The 27,388-nt window shown below is 36.3% G+C and overlaps 1 protein-coding gene across 1 annotated transcript in view; it reads left to right on the top strand.

Moving 5' to 3' along the window:
• The window catches only part of LOC132908340 (lachesin-like), a 205,064-nt gene that overhangs the window by 147,963 nt on the left and 29,713 nt on the right, over nt 1–27,388 (top strand). Inside the window, exon 7 of the mRNA XM_060962282.1 lies at nt 1,984–2,059. Within this exon, the coding sequence (XP_060818265.1) occupies nt 1,984–2,059 (76 nt within the window). The remainder of the gene's footprint in view (nt 1–1,983; nt 2,060–27,388) is intronic.

The following is a 27,388-nucleotide window of genomic DNA, read 5'->3' as shown; positions in this document are numbered from 1 at the left end:
GGCGCACCCTGTATATTTTTTAATCATTGGAAATATACTTTTGATGAAATATCACAGCGTCAAAATTAATACAGTTACACATAAACACAGGCATTTCATAGAAAAATTCACAATTCTATTTTCTCGGGTAATCGTTTCAATCTCCATTCACCGCGTTCCGTCAAAGAATCGAGGAAGCAAAAACGAATGCTCACCGATTGTTAAACTTCAGCCGATGTCTTTTAATTATTTTAATATCGTTTTCTCGTCGATGGATCGGAAGCGAATCGTTACTCTTCGATGAAACAAAAATCCCAATGTATCGACGCGAAAAATTACCGATTGGATTGCAACATCTGGCAAAGACAATTCGTTTGTCGTGTTCGCTGAAACATGTCTCGAAGCGACGCGTCGAAAATCGTTTTCCAAGGTTGAAATAAAATCATCTCTTGAACGATGAATTCATCGAAACAAAATTTATCCGTTTATTTTTCGAGTAAGAATAGAGATAAATTAACGGGACTAAAAATATAAAATAACGATTTTAAATAGAAATCGTGTATCGATTATTCTAAAATTGTGCATAAAAGTATAGGCTGAAGTCGATCATCATTAATATTATTGAGATATAACTCGACGATGAACTAATTTTCCCTGCTAATTTTGCATCTTTTTATTTTAGTGCGAGTAGGTAGGTACGTATATCTCATGGCAGGTTGGTTCTTTCTTTTTGGGTGTTTGTTCATTTGTTTGCGATGCAAATATTCTTCTATTCTCCGGCGTTCCCTGAATTAAGAGTTCCTATTTTTCCGTTTTTTCTTAAATAACACGGAACAAAGATCATGTGGTCTTTTTCCCTTGTTAAGTAATTTCTTGCTGTATTTTTTCTCGCACCGTTTGGTTATTCATGTATAATAAACAGCCGAGAAATCGATATTTTTCTTGCGAGAACATCTTAATTTTCGTAGCCTATTAAATATAATTATTGTTGTTATTAGCCATCGTTAATTAATTTTTTATATTTTTTTGAGAATCGTGTTTCGAGGGGTATTTAAACGAGTCCTTTGTTTAACAAAGATATGCAATTCTTTTGTGAAAATATAGTTGCACTACAAAAGTGTTCACGTAAGAAAAAAATACATAAAAAGTTTTCCTTCGTCACATCCTCAGCCAAGCAAAAAATACTTCCCTTGTTACATATACAGGGTATTAAAAAATAAATGTCTAAAACTTCATGGACGTGTAGTACTGACTGGAAGGAGTAAAAGACATTTAATCAACACAAAACTTAAAATTAATTTTTTCGAAACAATTTTTTTATAGTAATGACGAAACTTCCAGTACCGCGATGCCTCTTCGGCAAAAGCGAGCAGAAATTTTCAAAATTGTCTTTTGGTGAAATACTCTGAAGATTAGCTTCGATTCCAGGGGAAAATGCTCACCTACAGAACTCTGACTTTAGTCGGCACGAAGAGCCGCGAAGCCAACAGGTGATATTTGAAAAGTTTCGTGATATCTCACGAAATTTATTCCTAGATTATTTTCGTACATGAAGAGGATATCCTTAAGACAATCATGTAAAAGAGAAATTTCTTCATGTCATCAGAATGACAGAATATAATATGTTCTTCTTCCTTCTTCCTTCTTCCTTCTATTATTTTTTATCTTCTTTGTTGCATTTTAAGAACATCGTCAAACATTTTTATCTATTTCTATCACTTTTATGCTACTCCTATACTTACACAAAAATCTGACTCATCGAACGCCACAAAACTTCATTGTGCATAAAGTAAGCACAACATAAGAAAAATGAAAATGCGAGTAAATGGAATCGGTTCGATTGATATATTCGTCTAACCTACATTCCTTAACTCTATCGTTCATTTTCACATAACACTTTTTCGGATTTTGCCAAATAACTGACTATTGTGTAAACACAACTTTGGTTAAAAGCCAACTCTGATCGACGTTTGGTTCTGACGTTGTTACTATTCTGTTTTTCAGGAGGAGGATTACGGTAGCTACAAGTGCGTCGCGAAAAATCCACGTGGAGAGACCGACGGCACAATTCGTTTGTACAGTAAGTGTCGTTTGTTTACTCGCATTTTAAAATATCCCGTGGGAACGTTTGTCGAGCTAATGACGGATCGTTGCGGTGAGCATACCAGTGGTTCGCAAACAAGATACAATTTTGTCGGCTCTCTGTGTAAAGAATTTTTAGGTTGTCTCTGCTATTTCGTATACCAAATAATCCTAATTAAATATTATTTATTTTTCCTACTTCCTCGTCTAGCACATTTTAAATTTCTTTCTTTTTGTAATTAAAGCGTTTTATTCGTTGGCATATAGCCAAATTTTGCTTTCTTCATTGGAACAATTACATCGTATATTTGTTAATATCATTTCTTTTATCGAATTTCAAACGAGTATTTAATATTTTTGATCCAAATAAATGATTGATATTTAACTTCTTGTAAAAGTTATTTCCATAAATTGCTGAATGTTTAAATTTTCTCTGTAAAATTTCGTGCTGTATCATATCGGAGATTATAAAGTGCAAAGGGATAACAAAAATTGAGAAGCACTGGTGTACAGTCGTTCTGCAAGGTGTTTACGAAGTAGACGAAGACGAGACGAGAGGAGACATACTATTTACAGAGACACGCTGAGCGATTGGTTGCAGAACGTCCCTCGGTCAAAACGTTCGATCCTAAATCGGATTTCACTAATTCGGGTTTCCTCGGCAAATATATACATGCAATTAATTAACCACCCTGGAAACCTCGAGGATCGCTTTTGCGGCGACCTATTAATCCGTGATTAAATCGCTCGCGAAATCGCGCGGAAGCACCACTATCCTTGACTACCGCACAGTTACACCATTAGATTTAGGATACCGAATGATTAAAACTGATTTTCGTGATCGAGAAACTTTATTGAGAACCGCTTTTAATAAATAAACCAATTTTCCCAAAAAACACTTTATTTTTTTTTAATGAAAGTTCATATTTTCTTATTAGCGATAGAATATCTAAAATGTAAATTATCGTGGAACATTTGAATAAGTAGGTATATTAAATACCAAATTGAGCAAAGCAATTTGGAAAACAACGAGGAATTAGAGACAAAATACTGATATTACAAAACCTAGCAAAACTTATCACGAAATCCTTACTTTTCTATTTATTTACCTTTGCTAGTACTGGAATTAGGTAACCATCACCGGAAATTGTGGAAATAGCGTATCTTCAATTTTACCGCGCAGCTTCTTCTGAAATGGCGCGTATATCTCGCCTAATGTATGCATATGACATAAAGAGCCGATGGAGAAATGGCCAGTCGCTGTGCAAACGTGAACGCCACGTACGAACACGTGCGCTCGGAAGGATGATTTCGGTGTGTTCAACCGGTATCTCCAACGAGAGAGGGTGAGAAAGAGCGAGGAGGCCGCTCTCCATTAGTATGCATCGGTTTTTCGCATTAGCGACATTCAAATGAAGCGAACGTTTAGCATAAAAGGCTACCGGCAAGAAAAAGGCTGCCAGTGATCCCTGCAGGCGATTACCTCTGTCCAACCGGACGAAAGCTGTCCGGATTCGTTGAAATCCGTGGCTGCGTAACTAGTTCCCCTCGTGGACCCACGAGCTTGTCCGTCAAACATTCCCAACGTGTCCACAACGATTTGAAAGGAAGTTGTAAAATTTCGACAAAGTTGAAGGGAATTTCATCTTTCGTCACCTACTCGTTTTATAGTTATTGCTAAACCTCATCGATTTTTCTATAAATTTTAGATTCACATATTTTCAATTTACAGATTATTTCAAGTATTACTCATTTCCTAACATCCTAAACATTTTCAAACAATCGAGATACCAGTTTCTCTAGTTTTCTGTTACAAAACAGACGAGTTCGTCTTTTCCGCTTGGCTGCAGGTCTAATAATGACCGCGACCTAATTATTGCAACAACCACAAGCCTACAATATACAAAGGTCAATAGGAAACTGATCAATATATCGGTAACAACAATAATCCATCCGGTGAACTAGCTAATGTTATTTGAATATGAACAACAGCAATATTAAGTGCCATTTGATCAGGGAAGGCGTATATGCGTTCAGTCTTTGACCATAGATCTCGATGTTAGCATCGCCAACTATATGTATTCCAAGTGGTCGACTCGACACAATATAGGTATAGTTGTAATTTTGAATTATTGTGTTATGTGATAGAAGGGACGCTGAAATTAGCTCGCCGTTGAAAACCACGTCGAACAATCGAATGCGTTATAGGACCATGTTCGAGAATCGTCACTGATTATTAGCAGTTATTGGACGCACAAGCTTAGTTGATTAAATATCGTAGAAGGGCCATTAGGGACACTCGTACGTATAATCTAATAACGTAGGGATTTCAGAACAATGATATCGATATTCTGTAACACGCGCTATTAATCACTTTAACGTCTAAATAGGATTTTTAGAACAATATCATATTCAAAATAAACAGCAGGAGAAGGTGCCGTGCTTCGAATCTTACATTTCAAGCCATTACATCAAATTTAGATATATCGTTGCCTTCTACCCTGTCTAGATAGTCGATATTTTTAAATATAGGGCATAGTTAACCCATAAAATGTATCGCGAGTTTCATTATAATAGAAAGATATAAACAGAAAGTAGAGGACAACTAAAAATAGTAAAAAGAAGAATTAAATGAACCACATTCCGATCACTGAGAGAATTATGTTAGACCATCTGACAGCACAACGCCTGACCAGTGTTAGACCAACATCGATATATTCACAAGTATTGTCCATTTAACGGTACAGTACTAATCAACAACGTTCAGCTGTCCACGCATCGGCAGCGCGTGAGTCCATATTGCCAATATTCCCTACATTAATAAAAATATCGAAATTTACAATTAAAGAATTGACTATAATAGCATTGTTACTTGATAAGCAAGAAGATGGCAGAAAAAGGAAGTTAGTAGAAAAGTTTGAAATTATGAAAAGACAAAGGTAAATTTCATATATTATATAAAAAAGTTAATTGGAGATGAACAAAAGTTCCATCAGTACTTTGGAATGTCAACTACCCGATATCAGATATTTTTAAAAAGAGTAGAAAATTTTATACACGAACAAAATACAAAATTTAGAGAAGCAATAACGTCCATTGAAAAACTGACAGTGTATTTAAGGTAAATGCAAGACTATAAAATTTTATATAGTATACAAATTTTATAGATTTTAAAATAGAATATTATGTTTCTTTATCTTTTTATATTCGGTGTTTATCTATCTCTCCTAATTCAATGTGTGATACTGTTAAAACAATTTGTTTCTTTATTATTGCTCTAATTCGGAATGATAGCTTTTTTACAGTTGCTGCTATACTTAAAAAAATGTATCTATTTCATCTAAACCATTATTTCTTTTTTTTCCTTCTAGGAGATATTGTATTAAAATTGCTGATGTCGAATCTGAATTATTTTTTTTATGTTTTGTTTTATCAATTTTGTTTGATCCATCCTATTTGTCACCAACGCGGTACCAGCAATGAACTCTCAGTTGTCAATGTGCCAGCAGCATACAAATGGCATACGATCGTCGCATGACCAACAAAACATCCATGTTACTATCGATAAGGAGAAGTGTCGATACTGTGCTGTTGTCGTTAAGTGAACGCACTTCTATTAAATACCTGTAATAAATAATGTGAATATGTCGATATTGAGTTTCATGCCGTTCAGCCGTTGTAATATTAGATGGGCAATGTACTTTAAAGTGAAAGTTCAAGTAAAGTTTTAATGTCGAATATTAAACACGAGATGCGCAGCTAAGTTGCACAGGTTTCTGAGAGCGTAATTTGACAGCTATATAAAGCAGAGGTAATCAAAATAAAATCTTGAAAAAAAAGAGAATAAGAGATACGTTTGTAGCGAAACCTTAATTTCGTCCGAGTGGAGTGCGAATGTATACGCAAAAATAACTTTGCTAGATAAAAAGAAAAGGAAGAAAGGAGCGAAAGGGGGAGCAAATAAAACAGGCGTAAATATAGCGTCGGTATATACCAGAGAGAAATTCTCAGCGTGTTCCTGGAAATTGCTTTCTAATTGGCGAGATTTTTAAAAGTCACACAATAGCTCAGAGAGTTTTTGCCCCCTGGATACGAATATTACTTACTAATTGGCCGCTTTCACGAAACAAAGGGGTATAAAGGTATTATTCCTTGGGGTTGGCAAACACCGCACCAACCTGTTCGTAATTATTCAGACTTAGTTGTCTAAATTCTTCCCTTGATTATTCTGTCGTGTTTTCATTTGGTTCCGTCTCACGCTTATAATTCGGAGTATCTTTTCATGCAATAAAGTTCAATTTCGCCTTTTATTGTTTTCTCTTTGCATTATCCTCTCTTTCAGTGGCGATTATATGCGAAGTATAATGCTCAGGAAACGACAACGCATAAAGAATATTAATATCCATATTACCAATTCTTCAATAGACACTATCCGTAATGTCATTTTTACGAAGAAATTGTAATTGACATGTCGGATTACTATAACAAATTTCCATTCGTTAAAAAATTCCAAGTTAGTATATATAAAATATATATTTATAAAATTTATTAAATTCTTCATTGAAAATCACGAATAAAGAAAAAGGAGAAGAACGATAACGGAAACAATAATATCTTTTCGTACTTTACGACTCCGACAAGACCTTTCGTCTATCCTCCGCGGTCTTGTCCTTCACGAGGAGATCGATCTTCCTCCTTGAAACATCGGCCACAAAGAGATACCGAGACTCGAAAGGAATTCGAATTCATTCCGTTTGTGGTAGAGGGAGTAAAATAACCTTGCCGGAACCCATGGGAGTCCCAAAAGGGGTGCTCGTTTCCCTCCGAACGTTGAACGAGGACAGGTCGAGGTTTCAAACGAGTAGAATAAAGACATACGTAGGAACAACACCGACACGTACGATGGTAAATATATCTAAGGAAAAAGACTGTAAAATGGAAGGAAGCGAAGGAAGGAAAAACGATAGAAAGTAGAGGAAATCAACGAAGAGAAAGAAAGAAGAAAATGCAAAAAGGGAGGAAAGAACGAAGGGAGAAAAGGTCGGCTCGATGGACAAAGGGGACCGAAATTAAGTGGTAGAAGTCAGAGATATGTCAGACGAGTTTTATTAAGCGGCATAAAAAAGAGATTTGTAATCTAACTGAGAGGGAGAGTTTGCTACTACCGTAGCCAAGGGTGAAATTCTGGTTGCAGGATTTGCCTTTGGTGGGGATACTGTATGGGGTGAACACCAGGAGAGACGTAGTAGAGGAGAAGACGAACGAAGAGCAGGAGGTCGTAGAGATATGAATTTATTATTAAGGACCGCCTAAGGGACAAAGTACCCCTGTTTCTTGATAAGCAACCATCCCATCCGTGCCACCCCATCCCCTCCCCCGTTCCTTTCTCTTGAGTTCGCATCCCTTCCTACGAGCTGCGATCTCTTACTTTTTCTGACGCGCAACTTCTCCTTTTCCATCGTTCGCAGGAAAAGCCGGAGCTCGGCTAATTTATTCCATAGTCGAGTCAAACTGCTATTTGCGAAGGTGTAGGAAGCATAGTGGAGGAAGGACGAAGGAAGGGTGGGCCGCTGCAGGCTGCTGCAGCGAACAAAACTTGCGGCCGTGTTGCGGATAGCAACAATATCGTATTCATTCGGCTGTCGGCTTCTTCTTCCTCTTTCTTCTTTCGTGTTTTCTCTTTCTCTTTTCCTTCGACTTCGTTCCCGCCGCCGTACCGCACCGTCTGCTTTCCCTTCAAACTCCAAGCTTCGTATACATAATGCAACGCTTCTTCCTCTTTGGCCTCCGACTGAGACGGGGATTTAATTGTCGGTCGTTAGACAGCCTTCCTATAGGCATTTATAGCGTTGATTCCATTCCCTGCCTTATCACCAGCCATCTCACCTCCTTATTAATTGCGTAAAGCTACGCTTCGGCCTTGAAACGTCTCTGAGATTAGTCGAGGCGTTAACTCTGAATTTTTTAATTCCTCCAACTCGCGAAACTTCCGACGCGTCTATTTGTTCGAAGAAGAAGACAGAGGCTCTACTTGGTAGTTAGTTTTCGAATAGTTCCCTGACTTTAAATGTGAATATTTTCATTTCTGTTAAGAACAACTTTTTAATCAATTATGCATGGCTGAGTGTCGTATTTGAGAAATCAGAGAAATTAACTTTGAGTTTTGAATCTTGCAATTCTTTCAGATTTGCGAGGAAGAAATATTTATGAATTTTTATTTGGGATAAAAAATGTTCCGTAACTTTGATTAGCAATGGCTCAAATTTGTTTTTTATATTTCACGCAGCTGTTTGCTTTAACATATATTACGTATATTTGCAGTTTTAATCTCACATGTGACATTAAATCTTCCTCTTCGACCAACGTTCCGACTATTAACATTTTTTGCACCGCACCTATTTACCCAACGTCAAATTAGCCGTTTCTTTAGTAAATTATAAAAGCAAATTACTACACTGATAAAATATTCGCGAAAAATTTTTACCCGTGCATTATCATGACGCACGACAACGAAAAAAGTTTCGTCGCGAAAAATGATAAAAAATCGTTATCGGTGTTTGTTTTGAAAATGCAAAGCACTTGATAAATATTTTATATTGGTACTTGAAAATAATACAATACCTTAATATGGCAGTATTACTACTGGTACAGGAATAGGTATCGTTCTAGTTATAAGCTATTATTTCGAGTAAGGTGAATATCAAATGGCGTATCGAATCGAAATCAATATTCATCGTCAAGAAATATTTCGTTTGACGTATTTCTGCAACGAACACCATTATAGATGTATCTGATAGGCATAGTAACTATTAATTACCCGTATTAATTATGCTAATCCTGACACGCTATCGTAGAACGTGTATTGCATCACCGTACGCCGTATACATCGTGTATTAATTGGTGTTATGTTAGGATGAAAAATTAATGTTCTAAACTACCGTCAAATTCATTAATTTTTCCTTATTTTATCAGGCTCTAGATGCGTGTGAATAAAAAAAAGTTGCTTATTTATGTTTGCTTATATTCTTCAAAATACTTATATTACTGTACAAGATATTATATTATACGTGCTATATAAAACATATTAAAATATCCTAAACTTGTGGAAGAAATTTAATGTCACGTAGTGAAATCATAATTCTCTAGTAATTATTCCAATGAATGTAAATGAACATTATTTTGTAATATAATCTGCAAGGTACAACAGTTTCGTTCCGCAAGAAACTCCATTTTGTAATATAATCTGCCGATACCTAACAGCAGGATCAGGTTCAATATTTATTCACAAATTTGAATACTGCTATGAGTTCGAACAATCATCGTCGTTTCTCCGCTCGTATAACGTGATTTATACAGGCCGTTCACCTCAACCATCGCCATAATGTTTCACATTTCAAACAAAAATTCTACGGAAATACCTTGTTCATTAATACTCGAGCAATTAAGATGATTGAAATAGTTAAACAATTCCTACTACCGGTTTCAGCATAAAACAATCGCGAAGATCATTGTTCTTCCAACGATTTCTTAATTCGCCTAAGGGGTTGGAGAGCTAATTTCATTTCAGCTAGTAATCTGTCCATCATAATTTTCACGTTAAACTACTTTCTGTGTAAACGGAATGCTACTCGGCGCCTGTGGAATTGGTCGCTTGAGTTGTCATTCCGAGACAAACTTTGAGAAAACTTCCCGCTTCCAATCATCTAGTTGATTAACATCCAATCCTGTGACAAGAGAACGGGTAACATTAATTTTATGCGGTAATTCTGGTAAAGTATTTCCACAAATACCTGCTCAAATTATTTCTGCATCAAAGATTAATATATATTATAAATTTATAAAAAGAAATTACAGAAATTATAATTCAGATAGAGAATACGTTTCGATCACGAGATTTTATTAAAAACAAAAAAAAAAAGAAAGAGCAGGACCGCTATCTACTTAATGCATCTATCCCAACTACTAAAGGCAAAGAGAAGAAAAGGAAAAGAAGAATACAGGAAAAAGGAGAGAAAACGGAAAATGAGAAAATCTGCAGAAAAAAGAAAATTCGTTTAAGAGAGGAAAATCGTTCAACGTACAGTTAATACGTCGCGATCAATTATTCGGTAAGCCTCGCGCGGCCGGTCTCGATTAATTGAAGAAAAACACGAAACGGTTACTGAGCGTTTAAAAATTTAGCGGAAATTTCTCTGAGATTTTCATTTCGGTCCGAGGGTCCCGCTAATGAATTCTTTATCGTGATACGCGGGCAAACAGCTTTACCGAAGGCTCTTTTACGCAGCGATATCGAACGCTCCGAGCCGTTCGCGGCTTTAATTACGAATTGATGACGGTCTTTCGTTAACTTGCCAGACAACGACAACCTCACTGACGAAGACGACAATATCGACACGTCATTTATGCTACCTCTGCGGACGTGTAAGAATTTGTTCTGGCTTCTCGCGTGCTCAAAACTTGTGCGACTAATTTCCAAACTTTTAATTTTATCTGTAAATTTCGATCCGATAAATTATTTAAGAAAATCATATTCGCATTCGGGTGCTGTTTCTCGTTTGTTATTTATGCGAAAAATATGAATTTCGTGGTTGGAATTTACATAATGATGAAAAAAAGGTAATCTAAATCTTATCTCCTAAAAATTGTAAATAGACATCAATCGTCGGCCACTAAAGCCGCATAGATTTTAACCCATATTGTAAACAATGCGTATCGGATTTGTAATTTGAGAACCATGCAAGCTTCTGTTTTTTCTCTCGATATTTTACTCTTCGAAAATTTGCAATGAGAAGACTTTATCTTTAGAGAGGAAAAAAATTTTGTGTACGTCCATTAGTATCTATTGAACTATCGACAAAAAAAAAAAAGATATTCTAAAGAGCTCAATGTGAAAAGAAGCATTCGCGATGATTGAAGAAACAGAACAGCCAGGCAATCAAAGTTGTGCTTTCAATAGTCTTACAAATGAAGATGATTTTGACATACAGTTATCACCCGATGAAAGTACTACACCATGCTGCAGCAATGTTGAGGCTGAGTTACAAGACATAGAAAACGATGTGTTTTCTATAAAATCAACGATTTTGACGAACAAATTAAAATGATGAAAATTCATGTAAGAGATCGAATTGTAACTAGATGCATATGGAAATATATTGCTCCCAACAAAAATTAAATGCAAATTACAGCGCGTAATGGCGATTTAACTACTAAAAGGGAAAATATTAAATCGATAGAAGAATGCTTTCATCTTTTTATCAATGATGAAATTATTGATATAATTGTCAAATACACAAATTAGAAAGCAGTAGTTTATAGTACGACATTAAATAAGAAATGGAAACCTATAAACCGCATTGAAATCAATACATTTTTTGGAGTTTTATTGACTATAGTTAGATTCAAGAAATTTGGAGAAAATTCGTATCATTTATGGAGTCATTTTTATGTCAAAATTACACGGCTGTAATGTCACGAGATCGATTCAGAGAAATTTTACGCTTTATGCGTTTCGATAATATGAATATTCGAGAAGAAAGGAAAACTACGGACAAGTTAGCACCGCTTAGAGCTATAACAAATGTTATTTTGTTTTGGCTAAAATGTTTTGTGGCAAATTGTCGTGACTTATATGACGCAACAAATGTCGGCACGATTGATAAACAATTAATAAATTTCTACGAAAGATGTCCATTCAAAGTGTACATGCCTAGTTGAGTTATGGATATTGTGTAATGCGAAAACATTTATGCAACTTAGATGTTTAGGAAAAAGTGATGAAAAGGAAACGAAAGTTCTGCAAAAAAGGATCAAGGACAACGCATTGTAAGACAGTTGTCCAATTTCTGGAAACAATCAGCAGCCGACCAATTGCAAACGACGATTTCTTCACAGATATTACTCTAACAGAAGAATTGTTACAAAAACAAATTTTTCTTGTTGATACAGTGCGTAAAAATGGAAAAGATTTACCAAAATAATTTACTTGCATGTATTCAACGCAGCAGCGTTCATCTAAATTTGTATTTGCACAAAATTTTACACTTGTATCACATATTCCTAAATCCAAAAAATCCGTCATTCTTCTTTCCACATTACATAATGATCTCAACTTTTCTGAACTAGAACGTTGGTATAAACCAGAAATTATATCATTTTATAACGCAACAAAAAGTGATAGATTAGACATATTAGACAAGATAATTAACGAATAATCGTATCGAAGATGTACACGTTGACCATTGTCATTATTTATGAATTTTACCGACCTGGCGACATATAATGCATTCGTTTTATGGTTAATCATATATCCTTCGTGGAAAAGTCCTATACCAATAAAAAAACTAAGAAGAATATTTTTGGAAATATTAAGAAGTGAACTGTATGGCGATAATATAGAATGCCATGCTACAGCATTGGAAAATCGACAGATAGTATTTCATAAACACGTTATAAATGCAATCGAAGCAACTGTAAGAGGAATCACTCTCACATGAAAATGTTGCTCCATGTTATTCCAGAAAGAGATGTAGGTGTTACATCTGTGTAAAAAACGGAAATAAATATAGTATAACATGTAGCACATGTTCACGATATATATATAAATTACATGCAATAAACATATCAAAAATACTATGCGTAAATTACCAACCTGTTACCAAGAACTAAAAAGAACTAAGTCCAGATTTAATCGACAAAGCGCTCGATATACGCGATGATTTTGCATACACGAGAGCGTCGCAAAACTTCTTCAATCGAGTAATAGCGCGATTACCCTTCGAGCAATATCAGCGAAGGTCCCGTAGAAAATTCTCTCTTATTGTCATTGGAGAGAAGACGCCGTAATTTCATGACACTATTGCCTTCTTCCGGAAGACAGATACGAAGTTCTTCCATTCTCTGGTGGCCGAAGAGTACGGCAATCTGAGACCGACAGCCACGACACAAAGGGGTTGGAACACCACCAAGAAGATCACCGAAAGAAAAGTGACGGGGATAGAGGATGCATAAACGGCTTTTTAATTTAGCTAAAATATTGTCGAGCGTTCTACTATCGAATGCATAACCTCTTGGGAACTGCGATTCGACATCGCGACGTAATTAAAGATCGGAAAAGGGAGAAGCTCGTAATAACGAGAGCTTCTCATGAACTCGACACTGCATCATCGTTGTACCCTTCCACCGACGAACTCGTCTATACTTTTTAATTCGTCCCTCTTTCGTTAAAATCACTGCATGAGAATTTTTCATCCCCCTTGTCCACGCTTCTACTCTTTTGCTATGTAGAGCTTCGGCTTCCTCGCAAATGAATCAATTAAGAATAATAAGGGAGATTACGCGGCAAATTAATTACTCGTTTTCGTGCCCTTCCTATTCGGTCATCGAAGAGTTTCAAGGTTTTCGAGAGGAATCGTTTATAGAGACCAGTTTCCCATTAATTGGGAAAGATATTGCTTCGTTTAAGATTCGCGGCTTTGCATTTAGCCAAATATCGAGTCAATCTTTTGAGATATTCTCTAACTTTCCTCGAAATTAATACATTGATTCAACTATACTTTTTGTCTTTAGGAATATTGCACAATGATACATTATACAGTACATTGTCTTCGGAAATAATTTAATCTTCTTATCTGAGATTTCTACTTCAAAATTCTAAGCTCGTAGAGTACTGTCAGTATAAAAAGCTTAAATAAAACAAATAAAAAAATGTCCACGAAACTCGAAAACCAGTAACGAAATTGATATATCCAGTTAACTTCTCAATTTTTTTGACATAGTGTAATCATGGAGTTTTCGGTAAACTTTCCTTTCGAACTAGTCAAAGCCTTATTTGAAAATTTTAATTCGGGCGCCTGCTTGATGAATTTTTCATCTTCCATTTACGGATTTCTTTTCTTTTTTCAATCAATCACCCGCGGGGACGAATATGGCCGTGTGCATAACGTATAGAAAAAGAAGAACAATTTCCCGTCCTCGAACTCACGATTGAATTTTTAATTTTCCGGTTTCCCGTCGCAGGATGCATTTCCTTCTTCCTTTATCTCCCTTTTTCTTTTTTCCTTTTTTTAAGCATTTTTCATATTCACCGGAACAACGAATTATTACAGGACAGGGAACATGGACAGTTTGGAAATTTTAATTATCCTGAAATATGGGATATTCGTAGAGCATTCGGGAATATATTTTTGAAGGGAAGATTAAAGACGACGAAGGACCGGGTGCACCTGTACTTTTCTTTCGCCGATTTTTGTCTCTTTAGCGTGCAAATTAGACCGACTATTTTTTTAAATAGGTCCACGCTTCCTCGCGGTTGAATTAATTGCGGCCCACGGACGTTGCTTCGTTAGTACCGTGGAAAGTAAATTCGTTAAATATCTCGTTCTCGCGGCAGCGTTGTTGCGCCACCGCAAAATACGTGAACATCGTTGATGTATTTTCTGCCGCAGCTTCGTGTAAAAATGTTGGATTAAGGCGTGCTCCACGGAAAGATACCGTAAAAACTTTACGTCGTAATTATTGATTTTTTAATTGTCCTTTTTTCTCTTTTTCGTTAAATACTTAATTATATGTATTCGAAATGTTTAATACCAACGTGAAGGTGGAAATATGAATTTTGCCAAAGACGAATAAATATTTTTAATAAGTGAAGAATATAATTCATATTTCATTTGTCAATATTACGATACAAAATTTACGTTAACAAGATCCTGATTTAATATCTTCGATAGATTTATCGTATTTTTGTCGAATTCACATTGTGCTAATTTATCTGCTTGTGTAATACTATAAATTCATTAATATTCACGATTGGTAGTTTACTATTCGCGATGGAGTTTTGGTTTCATTAATATTAAACGACGCCGCAAGTACATAATTATTAAGCGATGAATTAATTAAAGGTAGATTATTATGATCGTGATTATGTTATTTATTATGCTATTCGATAATTAACCGCACATTTTCTGTTAGAGTAATTTTACCCATCGTTGTTAACTGATTTGCTCTATCAAGTACAGTTCGTTTAAAAATTGAATGAAATAAAATATTTAAAGTTATATAGATTTGTTTGTGAAGTGAGACTCTGACTGATTTAATAGACCTTGTTAACCTAGACCTTGTCAAACTGTAAGAAAAAAAATCAAGTATCATAAAAGTACAAGTCTGACAGGTTAGAATAAACAAGATGACAAAAGGAATACACTCGTCTGACCGGCTCGATAAAGATCAATCCAAACAAAACCCGAGGAGACTCGATGTATTGCCGGAGCAGCCGTTCCAGAAAGCGATTTCGATTTACAACCACCGAAGCCTGTACATCGGCACAGCCGATAAAGCAGCACCGAAACGTACGTGGTCTGTAAATCCACTAGACTATTGCATCGTCTCGAATTCGAACGTCGAAGAGAAAAGCGACGCGAGAACAAAAACCACCAAGAAACCAACGAAATAACGCAACGTCAAAATTATGCGATAAATCGCAAATAATCTCTACCGCTTCACATCATGAAAAGTCACTTAATAAAGAAACCAACAAAAAACGATACGGATAAAAGGAAATAAAAGGGTACGGGATAAAACAATGGCCAAAGCGGGATGAAAAAGGAAAACGGAAGGAGGAGGATCGTTTCGGGACGCATTAATTTAAGAAACAGTTTCCGGTGTCCTATCGTAAGCTGCCCTGAGGAATTCGAACTGAAAGTCTGCGGGGGTTACTGGCCGCTTGAGGAACGACTTTTAGAATCGACTTTCCTACCGGAGAGACGAGAAGTTTGGCAATTTCCTGGGGCTAATCTGCCGGTCGGTCAGCATTGAGATGCTGCGGGGTTACAGGTCGAACTGTTGGAAACCAGCGGGGCCAGGGGGCACTGTCTGAAACGTGGTTGGACCCATGGACCAGCAACCACTCAGAGTGGACCCATGAATTATACAAGCGACTCTACGCCTTTCCGTTCTTATGTTTCCTTCTCTCTCTTCTTTCTTTGTATCTCTTTCTTCTTTTATCCTTCATACTTTTTTTTACTATCGTTCTCCTTCGATCTCACCTTTCCACGCTGCTTTTTTGTTTTTTCTACTTCTTTTCCCTTTTCATCTCTTTCTATCTCTAATCTTGGTAATCGTTGGTGTACCTTGCCCTTCATTCGCACCAGCTAGCATCGTCTCCGATTGTTAATGGTAGGAAAGACACCAGAGGGAATAGAATGAGGTCGAAGAAGTCTGCTGGGACATCGAGAAAGAGACGTGGTTGCGTGCCAGAAACGACTCGATCTCACCCGTCGTCGTTGTCGACGTACGACGACCCCCTTCGTGATTGAGCGCTCGCACCAATAAACGTCGCGGTTGATCGGCTCCCGTGTTTGAGTGGCTTTTAATTAGACCGGATAGCTCCAGCTCTTCTGGCTTTAATGAGCTGCTCGATGCCTTGGCCGAGAGGGAGAGAAGATTTTTGTACGCCACGTGCGCACGCACCGTTCATTGCTTCCTTCCTCATCGTGCGATGTTCTTGTGTTTTGTTTTCTTGTAAATGAGACTTGCCCCTATTTGAGTAGACACGAGAGCTTATTTGTCTTTAAGGCAAAATGTTATAGTTACATATAATTTACATTAGTACATTAGTATTCGTGCGTATGTACGCTAAGCTGAAGAATTTTATGTAAATCAAGAAGAGAGCTTACAAATGAAATTGTCTTTGTAAGATTATGACGAATATAAAAAAAATTTCGATCGGCGGTTATTATCTGAAGTATTATCTGAAGACATACCGAGAACCAGTTATCGCACAAAGAAATTAAAGAAATCACTTAAACTGAATTTTGATTCGAGAAAATGTGGAGATAAAAGACGATAAGAAAAAAGTTTCCGAAGCGTGAGGAAAGCGAGTTTTAATTAGAGTGGATATAGCAATAATGAGTTTTAATGAATGGAGATAAAGATTTTATCGAATGCTTTGATATTTCATTCAGACATCAATTTCGATCCCTTTCCCGTTTCCTATAAAAATCCTTGTCTTCCTAAAAATCCTAAGGTTATAAATAATAAAATATAAGGTTATTATTCGTATTCGACATATGGTCAGATTTATTAAAGCTATGCTATACGATTGTCAGTTAAATTAACGAAAAATTCTAATGTCGATTCCATTTTTATTAAAAACGAAACCTGAGTCATCTTACGATTTGGGACGAGCAAATAAAAACGGATCAAATTTCGGCGGATCTATTGGATCGAAAGCTCTATTGTCGTTTCTTCGAAAGCGTCGTCGCCAAGGATCTTATGGAAATATTTTCTCCTCTCTCCCCGTGAGGATCTTCCTTTTAACGGGACTGCTTCTGCACCCTCTTTAATCGTATTACCGAACGTACAGACATATTTCCATTTTTCGAGTAGCTCAGTGCCAATTGGTCCAGCCACGACCTTTCCGAATCTTCTTTTTCCTTTAACCCATCTATCTTGACCTCGCAGTTCTTTCCTTTCATTATCGAGTTTTCACATTCGTCGTATTATTGCGACTTCAACTCAAATATTTCGAGAAAAGATTATATTGGCAAGCTGTTGTACACATCTTTATATTCTTATTTAAGATTTTAGACAATGATTTTGAGTCATTTCTATGATGTATGAGGCAAACCTACTATTAATACAAAGAGTAACTTGCAGACATGAAATTTTATTATTTTCTTAATTATCGGAAAATGGTCCTACATTTTGATATCACGAAGTATTGAAACAAAGAATGGAATAGGAAAAGTGCTAAAAAGTCGACGCGTGAAGATTGAGCGAAACAAGTTTCTGCAGGGGCGATCGATGCAATTACGCAACTTTCTAGAACGTAATTAATTTTCTCACCTCGTTCCCCTTTCCCGTTCCATTGTCTTTAAAATCCTTGGATCCAAAGATCTACGAGTCTTTTTCGTTCCTTGGATTCAATTGCTCGTCTCTTGTTATACGTGAGAAGAAAACAGTTAATATACCTTAATTATATATATATACATATATATATATACATACATATATATATATACACACACACATATACATACACATATATACATATATATATATACACATATACATATATATATATGTAACTATCATACAAGAGTCTTTCAATTATTCGTTTATAGATTTGTATTGGTAGCACTCAGAGAAGTTGATAAAAGAATTAAAAAATTTTAGTTTCTCAATAAGATTTGAAGCGTAAACCTGTTTCGTTGTTTATGGTTCTCCGTATTTGATAAAACATGAAATCACGGTTGAAAAGGATAGTATCGAAATGAAGAGAGTCTGAGGACGACAAAGTGGAAACAAACTCGATAATAAAATTACGCTTTTGGGCAACAATTGCAGCGAATTAAGGACCTCTTTTTTACTATATGAAAAAGGATTATTTTAAATTGTGTATCAGCAAATGTATTTGTATAAGTTTCTTTATTTTATTATTAAACTTCTTCTCGTTATACGGCGGAGCTTAATCATTCTGGTAATTTGTAACTTATAATTTATAAAATTGTACTAATAACAGTACAACAGTTCGATTACGCGAGGGAATTTAACTGAACAAAATCAAAATTTCCAGTAAAAACAATGACTTCCCTGAGACATCGTAAATGATAAAAGGAGATGTCAAAACAAGCAACGCTTCCTCTTTAACATGCGCGCGGAGGAAGCTGGAACGAAAGAGGTACGCGAGCCATGATTCAACCCGAGGCGTATCCGAAGTTTAACAACCAGCCGCTGTTTCCTCAACATGTCGAGTCTCCTATAACGTCACAAAAATTATGAATCCAAATTCATTGCGCAAACTTACTCGAAATCGGAATAACATTTCTACGAACTGTGTGTTCGCGGTTCTGTCATTTACTACCCTCAAAGATCTCGTGTTCTCCAACTTCAATCCATGCAGGAATTCATTTTCCCAAATTAGTCTCTCATTCTTCTATTTCCTAGCGTGTTCCTCCTTTCTATCTTTTTCCGTTTGTGAGTCACACTCCATACTCGTCAAACTTATTCACCAACAACGTTGTAGAAATGCAACTCTATAAAAGGTGCATATCTATAAAATTCTTTAAAATGCCTAGCATCAAAATTCCAATTGCTGCATAATAATAGTCTCATAATAGTTGCGCTTTATTAATCTATACATAATACTAAAAACATTATCGTGCCATGCAATCATTGACGACTATTCGGTACATCGACGTATGGTAAAATTCTACGTGAAGACGACAACTGAACGACAACGACATGTCTAGACAGCGGCGGATATTGTGCCATGGTAGCTTTCGTAATTGTTGTTTCGAATGAGTTCAAACGATCGCTCGACTCGTGTTCTTCCTCTTCGTATGTTAACTTACGACCTTTCTCCTTTTCGCATGGTGAGACAAAGAAATTTATTCGCCTTTGCTCGTCTCGATCGCCCTTTGTAGCAGCAATTCTTAAAATTACGCCGTTGCTTGTGCACGTTTCGTTGCGCGCCGACCATGAGCATCGATTCCCCGGTTGTCTCCGTAATAGCTCTTAACGGCTGTTTTGTAATTTCGTAAATCGCAAACGTCTGCCTTTCGCCTTCACGCAAGTATTCGCTACGATAATTTTGGTAATTTTGTTATATTGGAACGGTTTAGCGATGAAGTGAAATTAGTTGATGGCTGTTTTATTTTAACGTAAACTTTTTTAACAAAATAGCATAATTTGACACGTTAAAAAGTGAAGTATTTCCTACATTGTACAAAAGTTAAAGAGTAATACAAAATATACTTTGATTTTATATAATTCAAATATTATTCCCTAAGGAAAATATTCATTTTTCAAAGATACATTACATTTTTCTTTCTGTTTTTATATCTCTCGCTAAAAAATTGTCCGATATGATATAATAGATTTCTTTCAAGCAAAGTTTCTTGTAGAACTACAGCTTTCTTGACATTTGCTGTGAGCTCGGAGTGCAGGTGCGTACATGGTGTTAAGTAACCAGAACGAGTAATTATTTCAGCATAAATTACAACTTGCTGCTACGGACGTTTGAATCTGAAACCTTGACGTCTAATTTAGTAATTAACCTGTTACGTTTCCCATACAGCCAGCATGAATTTTCTAGCAGATTTTACCGCCGGAAACAATTTCGATTAAATAAAAAATCTTATAACGCAGAGATCCATCGAATGATAATTTCGAATATGATATATTCGTACGTTATATACGGATACACGATATGAATATGATAATTACAGTTTAATGTTGCGAACGAAATACAAGAAATGTTTAATATAAAGTTTGCAACCATTATCGATCGAATCACAGGTTTCCTTACTCTCTCATTAAAATTCTGACCTGGTTTGAAAACTCTATATACACTCAAATGAATTAATTTCATTCTTCTATCTTGCATCTCCCCTTTCTATTTCTCTCCAGATGCTTTGTTACTTTTCTGTTCATTGCCGCAAATATTCGCTGCGAAGCTTCGAGTGATTTCAGCGTGTCTTCTACCCGGACTTTTTTATATAAATTTGTTGTATACGTCAGAAATCCTACCTAATCTAAATTGTCAGCTAAAAATTTGTACTAGGTAACTTTTGTCGTGTCAATCACCTTGGTTAAGCAGGACTAATAACTCGAGGGAACCTCCGTCGTTCGTCTTCCATCCTTATACTCGATAAATTAGACGAACCCATAGCGTACGTTCTCGACATCGCCGAGACGAAGTTATCTCTTTTCCGACTTTTCCGTGAATTATCTTCGCGTGTCCCGCGATATTCAAGGCGAACTTGGCAAAGTTGAAGAGACTCTTTCCACCTTCCTTCGTCTTCGCTTCTCGCATACTTGCGAAATTGGATAGCAATTACCTGGAAGGTGGAAGGTTATTCGGAACAATTTCATAATAGCCAGTTTTACCCATGTTATTAATTTGTCATTTATTAAAGAGAAAAAGACTATCGAAAAGACAATCAACAAGCAGAACACATAAAGTTAATACCCATTATTTATTTATTTGTGACGAATCTATTACACGAAGAACAATGATGAGACATTTAAAAGCGGCAAAAGATCTGTTTCTGCCATAAAATGACAGTATGCCACTATGCCAATGCGAGAAATATTGAACTTTTGTAAGAGGATAGATGGTATTGTTGATCTGCTGATGACAAGAAGTGGAAGTAGTCAGACTTTGGTCAGACCGATCAGCGTTTGAAAGGAATAAGTGCAAGAAATATTTCCCAGATTATTTTGACAGACTACTGCTTTTAGTACGACAATATTGCAATAGGAAGAAATTTCGCAGCTCCTAATTATGCGGATTACCATTAACTAAATTAATTTTCGGAATTTCCATGATTTAATAAAATAAACATTTAGTTATACAAAACACACTCGTTACGCAAATGCCTCGTTTTGAGCGAACTTTATATATGTACTTTATTATTATTATATTATTATTTATATTATATTTATTATTATTATTAGAAGGATTTATATATTATTTATTATTATTTAGAAATGAACGCAACATTACATCATGCCTATTGTGTAATTCGTAAATGGAACTTGAAAGGAAAAATCCACTACAATTGCAATTTTTATAACATATATCGCAAGATCGGTCACTGCAAAACGGAGGTAAATGTTGCGGATAAATGTTGCGGATAAATATTGTTTCGTCGACGAATGAGACGCGTCAGATGGTAGAATTGGTAATTAAACCCGAAAGTTCTGTAACTGTACCGTGTTCAATGAAATCCATTCGAAATGGAAAGCAAACCGTGTCGTCATAAACATACAAAGGATAGTATAAACATTTCTATGCGTCCTTCAAACGTTCACCGTTGATTGTTAATTGAATGAAACAGAAATAGAATCGCGTGGAAAGACATCTGAAAACAAAAAACAGTACTTAAAACTCATTACTATCGATTATCGATGACGCATTGTACCAGAGAATGGCGAAAAAGTTGGAGCAATTTCTCGTACGACGCACGAACCTTTCATATCAATAATTGGATTTTGGCAAACGCATGCAAACAACGTGACAGAATGCGTTTTACGCTTCATCCACGGCCGTGTTCCCGTTGTAACGAAAGCGGTGAACGCATGATGAAAATCTAGATCGTAGGTCGTAGGTGACTTATCGAGGTAAATGTGAGACACGGAAAAGCCATGTACTGTTAGGTCATCGAACTGGGCGAGCCATCGAATCGATCGTAGATTAAGCTAAAGAATTAACGGCGCGACACAATAATTGACAAACTATTTCTAGCCACGTGAATGTATTTCTAATTATTGCTCGGCCATGTAGATGGAAACGAGAAACCAGTAGTTTATCAAGTTTCAAGTAGAAATTCGAAAGTAACAAAATAGTGAAAAGCTTTTTCACTAATTATTCCTTGATAAGAGAAGAAAAGCAAATAAATATATTCTGAATGATTCTTTAAATCCATTATGCAATTGGATGAATCATTTTTCAACATTTATTGTCAACGACTAACAAAATTATTATGCGTGATGACGCAAACGCAAACTTCTACGCCAGATTTGGCCAGATCGCTGCTTTATCTTTTTTCCATGTCCCTGACACTGCCGATGAGTCGTAACAAACGTTCAAAGTCCAACAATAAACGACAAGCATGACGGTGTTGTAATGGATGGTCATTCGAAATCCGTTTCCGTGGACGTGTCACTACGGACAAACGACATGTCTTCGGATATTTAGCGAATTCTCTGTGACGGTGTCAGAAATCACGGCGGAAATGAGGGAAAACGGGGTGGTGGAAGGCAATGACGTATCAAAGCCAGAGGTGAGGCGACGAGGGCATCGTCATACGGGAGAGCCGGTGACGGCCGTAAGATTGATTGGAGTCACGGGATGGAAAATTAACGGTCTAGTCTGGCTGGTCCAGGGTCGGGCGAAAGGTGTAGAAAGCCGTTGACATCGCGTCGTCGCCATCGTCGAGGGGTGTGCGACAGCCACCGCATACTAATTCCCCACCTTCTCGAGTGCGTCTCCTTCTCCCTATTCGGGACTATTTTGGCCTCTCTTAAGCATCCATCTATGCTCTTAGTCCTTCGACCGATGTCATTCGATGAGAATGCGCACTTAATCGCCTGATGGTGATAGCAATTTGCGCAGATAAAATTTGCGGCCATCCGGGATGATCGTAGAATGTAAATTGCAATTAAGCCTCCTAACGTGATCTCTTGATCTTATTTGTTCTTTTTGTATGTCTTTTCATCGATCAACGTGTTAAAAACCATTCTCATTTAGCAAACGTCGCAATTTCAGTAGATGTTCCGTCTAATCTCCATTAGCAAAGCCATGACGCAAATTTCGTGGCGATCTAATTCGTACCACAGATCCTGTTATCCATTCTCGACATCTTCGGCGTACACACTATCTTCGTAACGACTGCTAATAATTAGTTCACGCAGGATGCAGCAGTAGCTTCCTGTCACCTTTCAGTAGACACCAGTGACAAGTTAATAGATCGATGCGGCGCGAGGAACGTGAATAGGGACGCGGGTCGGTAATTATCAAAGAGGGATGTCGCATCGCGATCAAGAGATATTCGAGTAGCCATGATAAATACGACGCGACGCAAAGATATAATATAGATATAATATGTCTCTGAAATAAAAGTAATTTCCGTTTCACATCAATTAATTTATTTCTTAATTTTAATTATATCGAGAACTTATAAATACTTATAACAATACTAGTAACTAGATCGCTGATGTACGAATTCACTGGTATAGCTAGCCGATATAATTGCTTTTCATCGCGTATTCGCTGTCATTTAATTGAATGAAACAGCTATCTTCCGTCGATACGTCAACAGGGAATTCCGTTACGAGTAATTACAGACGTGAACAGAAGGCATCTCCATAAGGCAGCGACAATCCACCATTGTTCCGAGATATTCGATTACATATTTCGCGAGTAACGAAGCTGGCAATTTCCTGGTTGTCCTATCACGGCCGCTGATTCGATGACGACGACGTTCGGCCAAATTATTTCCTGGCGATCTCGTTCACCCTGTGCACGCTCGGGTTAACGATCGCGGCCTGCCGCTATTGCGGCATCATCGGACCTGGGAATTATGTTTCCCAATTGGGATGAGGAAGAAAATCAGCTGGTCCAATAGTTTGTACGTACCTTCATCAGAATGAAGGTTCGTTGATGATTTTGTGGAAACGTTACTGATGATTGATCGAAGGCAAAATTTGAGATAGACCCGTGCAAAGTTTAATAGTTCAGACTGATGATTGAAAGGGTCGAGTTTGTGGAAACTGATTCGAGGATATCTGTTATTGGATAAATAATGATATTTCATAATAGAAACGAATAGACGTGGATGAATAGATGAATAGATCACAAGTGTAGACAAAGTGGGAGAAAATGAATAACAGTCCAATCAATTAAGCGTCAACGTTGCAATTTCTTTCAGTTATTTTACATTATCAAATTCCATTGCTTAACACCAGTACTCCAGTAGCAAGTGTAAAACACTCGTTAAACATTACAGTCAACATTAGTGCAAAATTCGTCTGTATGTTAGGGTCAACTGAACGTTTTGAAACGGAATTATAACTTTAGGTGGTAATAGATAGAATCAACATGAAAATTAAATTGATGGAAAGTAAAACAATCAGTTGGTAGATGACAAACTTTCCAAACCACTAAAGTAATTACGTATCACCGTGTTCAATTTTCGTTTCGAAATCTAAATTCACTTACAACTTAACTACGCTTATTAAACAGAGCTTATGGTCACCTTTCCTGCAAACCTCCTAATTTCCAATTTATTTACTATATATCGTTATATTATATGTATTATGCACGATAGTAATAAAATATATCTAGAGTGTAATATAGTTCATTTAGATTAAAAATGTCTAAAGCAATAGATGAATGAAGATGTACATATTGGGATTACAACGAAACGAATGCAATTGATAATTTTTCGACTAACGCCTCTATAAATAGACCACTTTAAACTGAATTGTTTCTCGCCATTGCATTAAATGGTCGAAAATTTGGTCTCCGAAACGTATAATTTAGAATTGGTTTCAACAGGGCATCGTCAACATTTTCCGATTGATACATTTATTCAGATTGATATATCATTTAACTACGCAAATAGAACATCTGGATAAAATACCGATATGGTTGAAATTCAACATAAAATCTATTCCCGAATCGCTTTTAACGTAACAGCTCATTAGAGAGTAATTCTGTACTAATTAAATTTCATATATAAATTTTATATTATATTTATGAATATATTAAAATATCATAATACACAAGGAATAGATTTAAGTAAACACTTTCAAATAAGAAATTTCCTACGAGAATATTAGCATATTGTTGACCCACAAGATATTTCATCAAGTTATAGTAGATCAAATATTAGTATTGCGTTATGAGATATTTCGAATTTCGGAATTTTCCTCTAATTTCACACTGAAAGCATAATAAATTGCACGAAACGAGAGCTAACACTGTCAGATCTAATTATTAAATCATTAGAAAATCGCCAATAAACGCAATAGGAAAATTACCTACATATTGTAAATATGAACAAAGTCAATTATGGAAACTTTCCTTGATGATAGAAGCTTGTATAGTTTGTAGATAGGAAACCAGGTAAATTTTTCAGAGAACCACTTATTATACGGTTTCTTTGGGAAGAATGGAAATAGGCTATTCACTCGATATTCGATCGTTCGACTTCCTCTGCTATCAAAAAATATAAAAATTGTTATGTGTAATGCTTGACTACAATCTACACGTTTAATCATTCCTCATCGAAAATAGTTTGATCGATATTACTCAATCGTTGAAATGAAATGTGGAGATGATGACGAATGAAGTCTCAGATAGAAAAGTTTATTGCTTTCCTTTAGAAAAAAAAAGACAACCGAACTTATCAAACAGTTCCCCATAATTTGAACTGTTGTTTCATGAAACCTCCGCATAATTTGATTTGTATGAACGAGGAAATTTGTTTATCGATATGAGGCAAGTAATGGTAAACAATGCAGAGCGAAAAAAGGGACAGACTAGTGATAAGGGGAACAGAGAGAATGGGGTGAATTTCATCGGCCTGGCCGATAAAAACCGAGTTCCTGCACACGTACAAGGATAATGCAGTTTTATGAGTTCATGGCGGTACGTATGATAAAGCGCGGATAAAAGTGATAAATGTATGGCTTTTTATTAGAGGACCCGGCCGCCAGTTGCCAGGATGATACAGTTCCCCGACCTGGACCGGATATTTATTGTACTTATTGAAATATTAGGAAGTCCTTTAACTGGTTACTTTTTTATCAATCGAATAGCCATTTTTTCGGTCGCGTTATGTTCTTACTTTTAACAATAATTCACGTGAATTTAATATGATAAAGATGTAAGACGATACTTGATTTTAGAATCGAATGTTGAAAATATATCTTTAGATATCTCGTTTATGTGTTTCTGTGAATAGTGTACACTTTTTAATTTCTATAATAGTTGACTACTTTTTCTTATTACCTTTATTTACTTGCAAACACCTCAAAAGAAAGAAATGCAAAAAGCAAAGAGAAAGGGGTTCATATCTTTCAGCCTTAAAGGTCCTTTTTTCTTCATCTTTCTCAAGCACGTCATACATTTCTCGACGTTCAGCTGATTATGGCGCGATTTAATTCCCAATTTATATTCACTTAGCACACATAAAGTAACATTCGACTCTACCACACGCACCGTTACTCTCCGTGTCCATGAAAACATTCTTGTCACCTTTCCTTCCTCTTTCCACAAAAAGAACGTGAGACAAGGGGTTCTGTTACAGACAAAATACACTAATTGGAATTAGTACACTGGGCAATATTTGAACAGATTCCAGATCCGTTGCGAGAAACGCGAAGAAGAAATTGAATGGAACGATGGTTGGAAAGTTGCTGATGGACCGACGAAAAAGGATGGTGCTATTAGACTAATTAAGGCGCCTTAAGATTTTAACGAGTTCGCTTACCTTACCTCGCCAGAACTTCGAAATAGTCGCGTGTGGCGTGTAAACTTCACGAATTGTCCTCTTCATTTTTCCTTCTTTCCTCAACTTTCTCGAATCTTATTCTTCACTTTATCTTACTTTTATCCCCGTGAAATTTAACCAAATACTAATTTCCTAAAAATGTTTGAAAGGATTTTTTGATATCGATTCTTTCTGTGTTTGCAGATTATCAAATTAAAAGCTAGATCGTAACTGAATTCACATCGACATCGTGATAACATATTTTACGATCGAATAGAATAAAGCGAAACAAGCAATTGACAACTGCGCAAATTGCGCAGGGATGT

This window comes from Bombus pascuorum, chromosome 6, assembly GCF_905332965.1.
Source record: "Bombus pascuorum chromosome 6, iyBomPasc1.1, whole genome shotgun sequence".
In the NCBI taxonomy this organism is placed as follows: Eukaryota; Metazoa; Arthropoda; class Insecta; order Hymenoptera; family Apidae; genus Bombus; species Bombus pascuorum.
The sequence above is the reverse complement of the archived record's forward strand: the minus strand, read 5'-3'. Positions and strand labels throughout refer to the sequence as shown.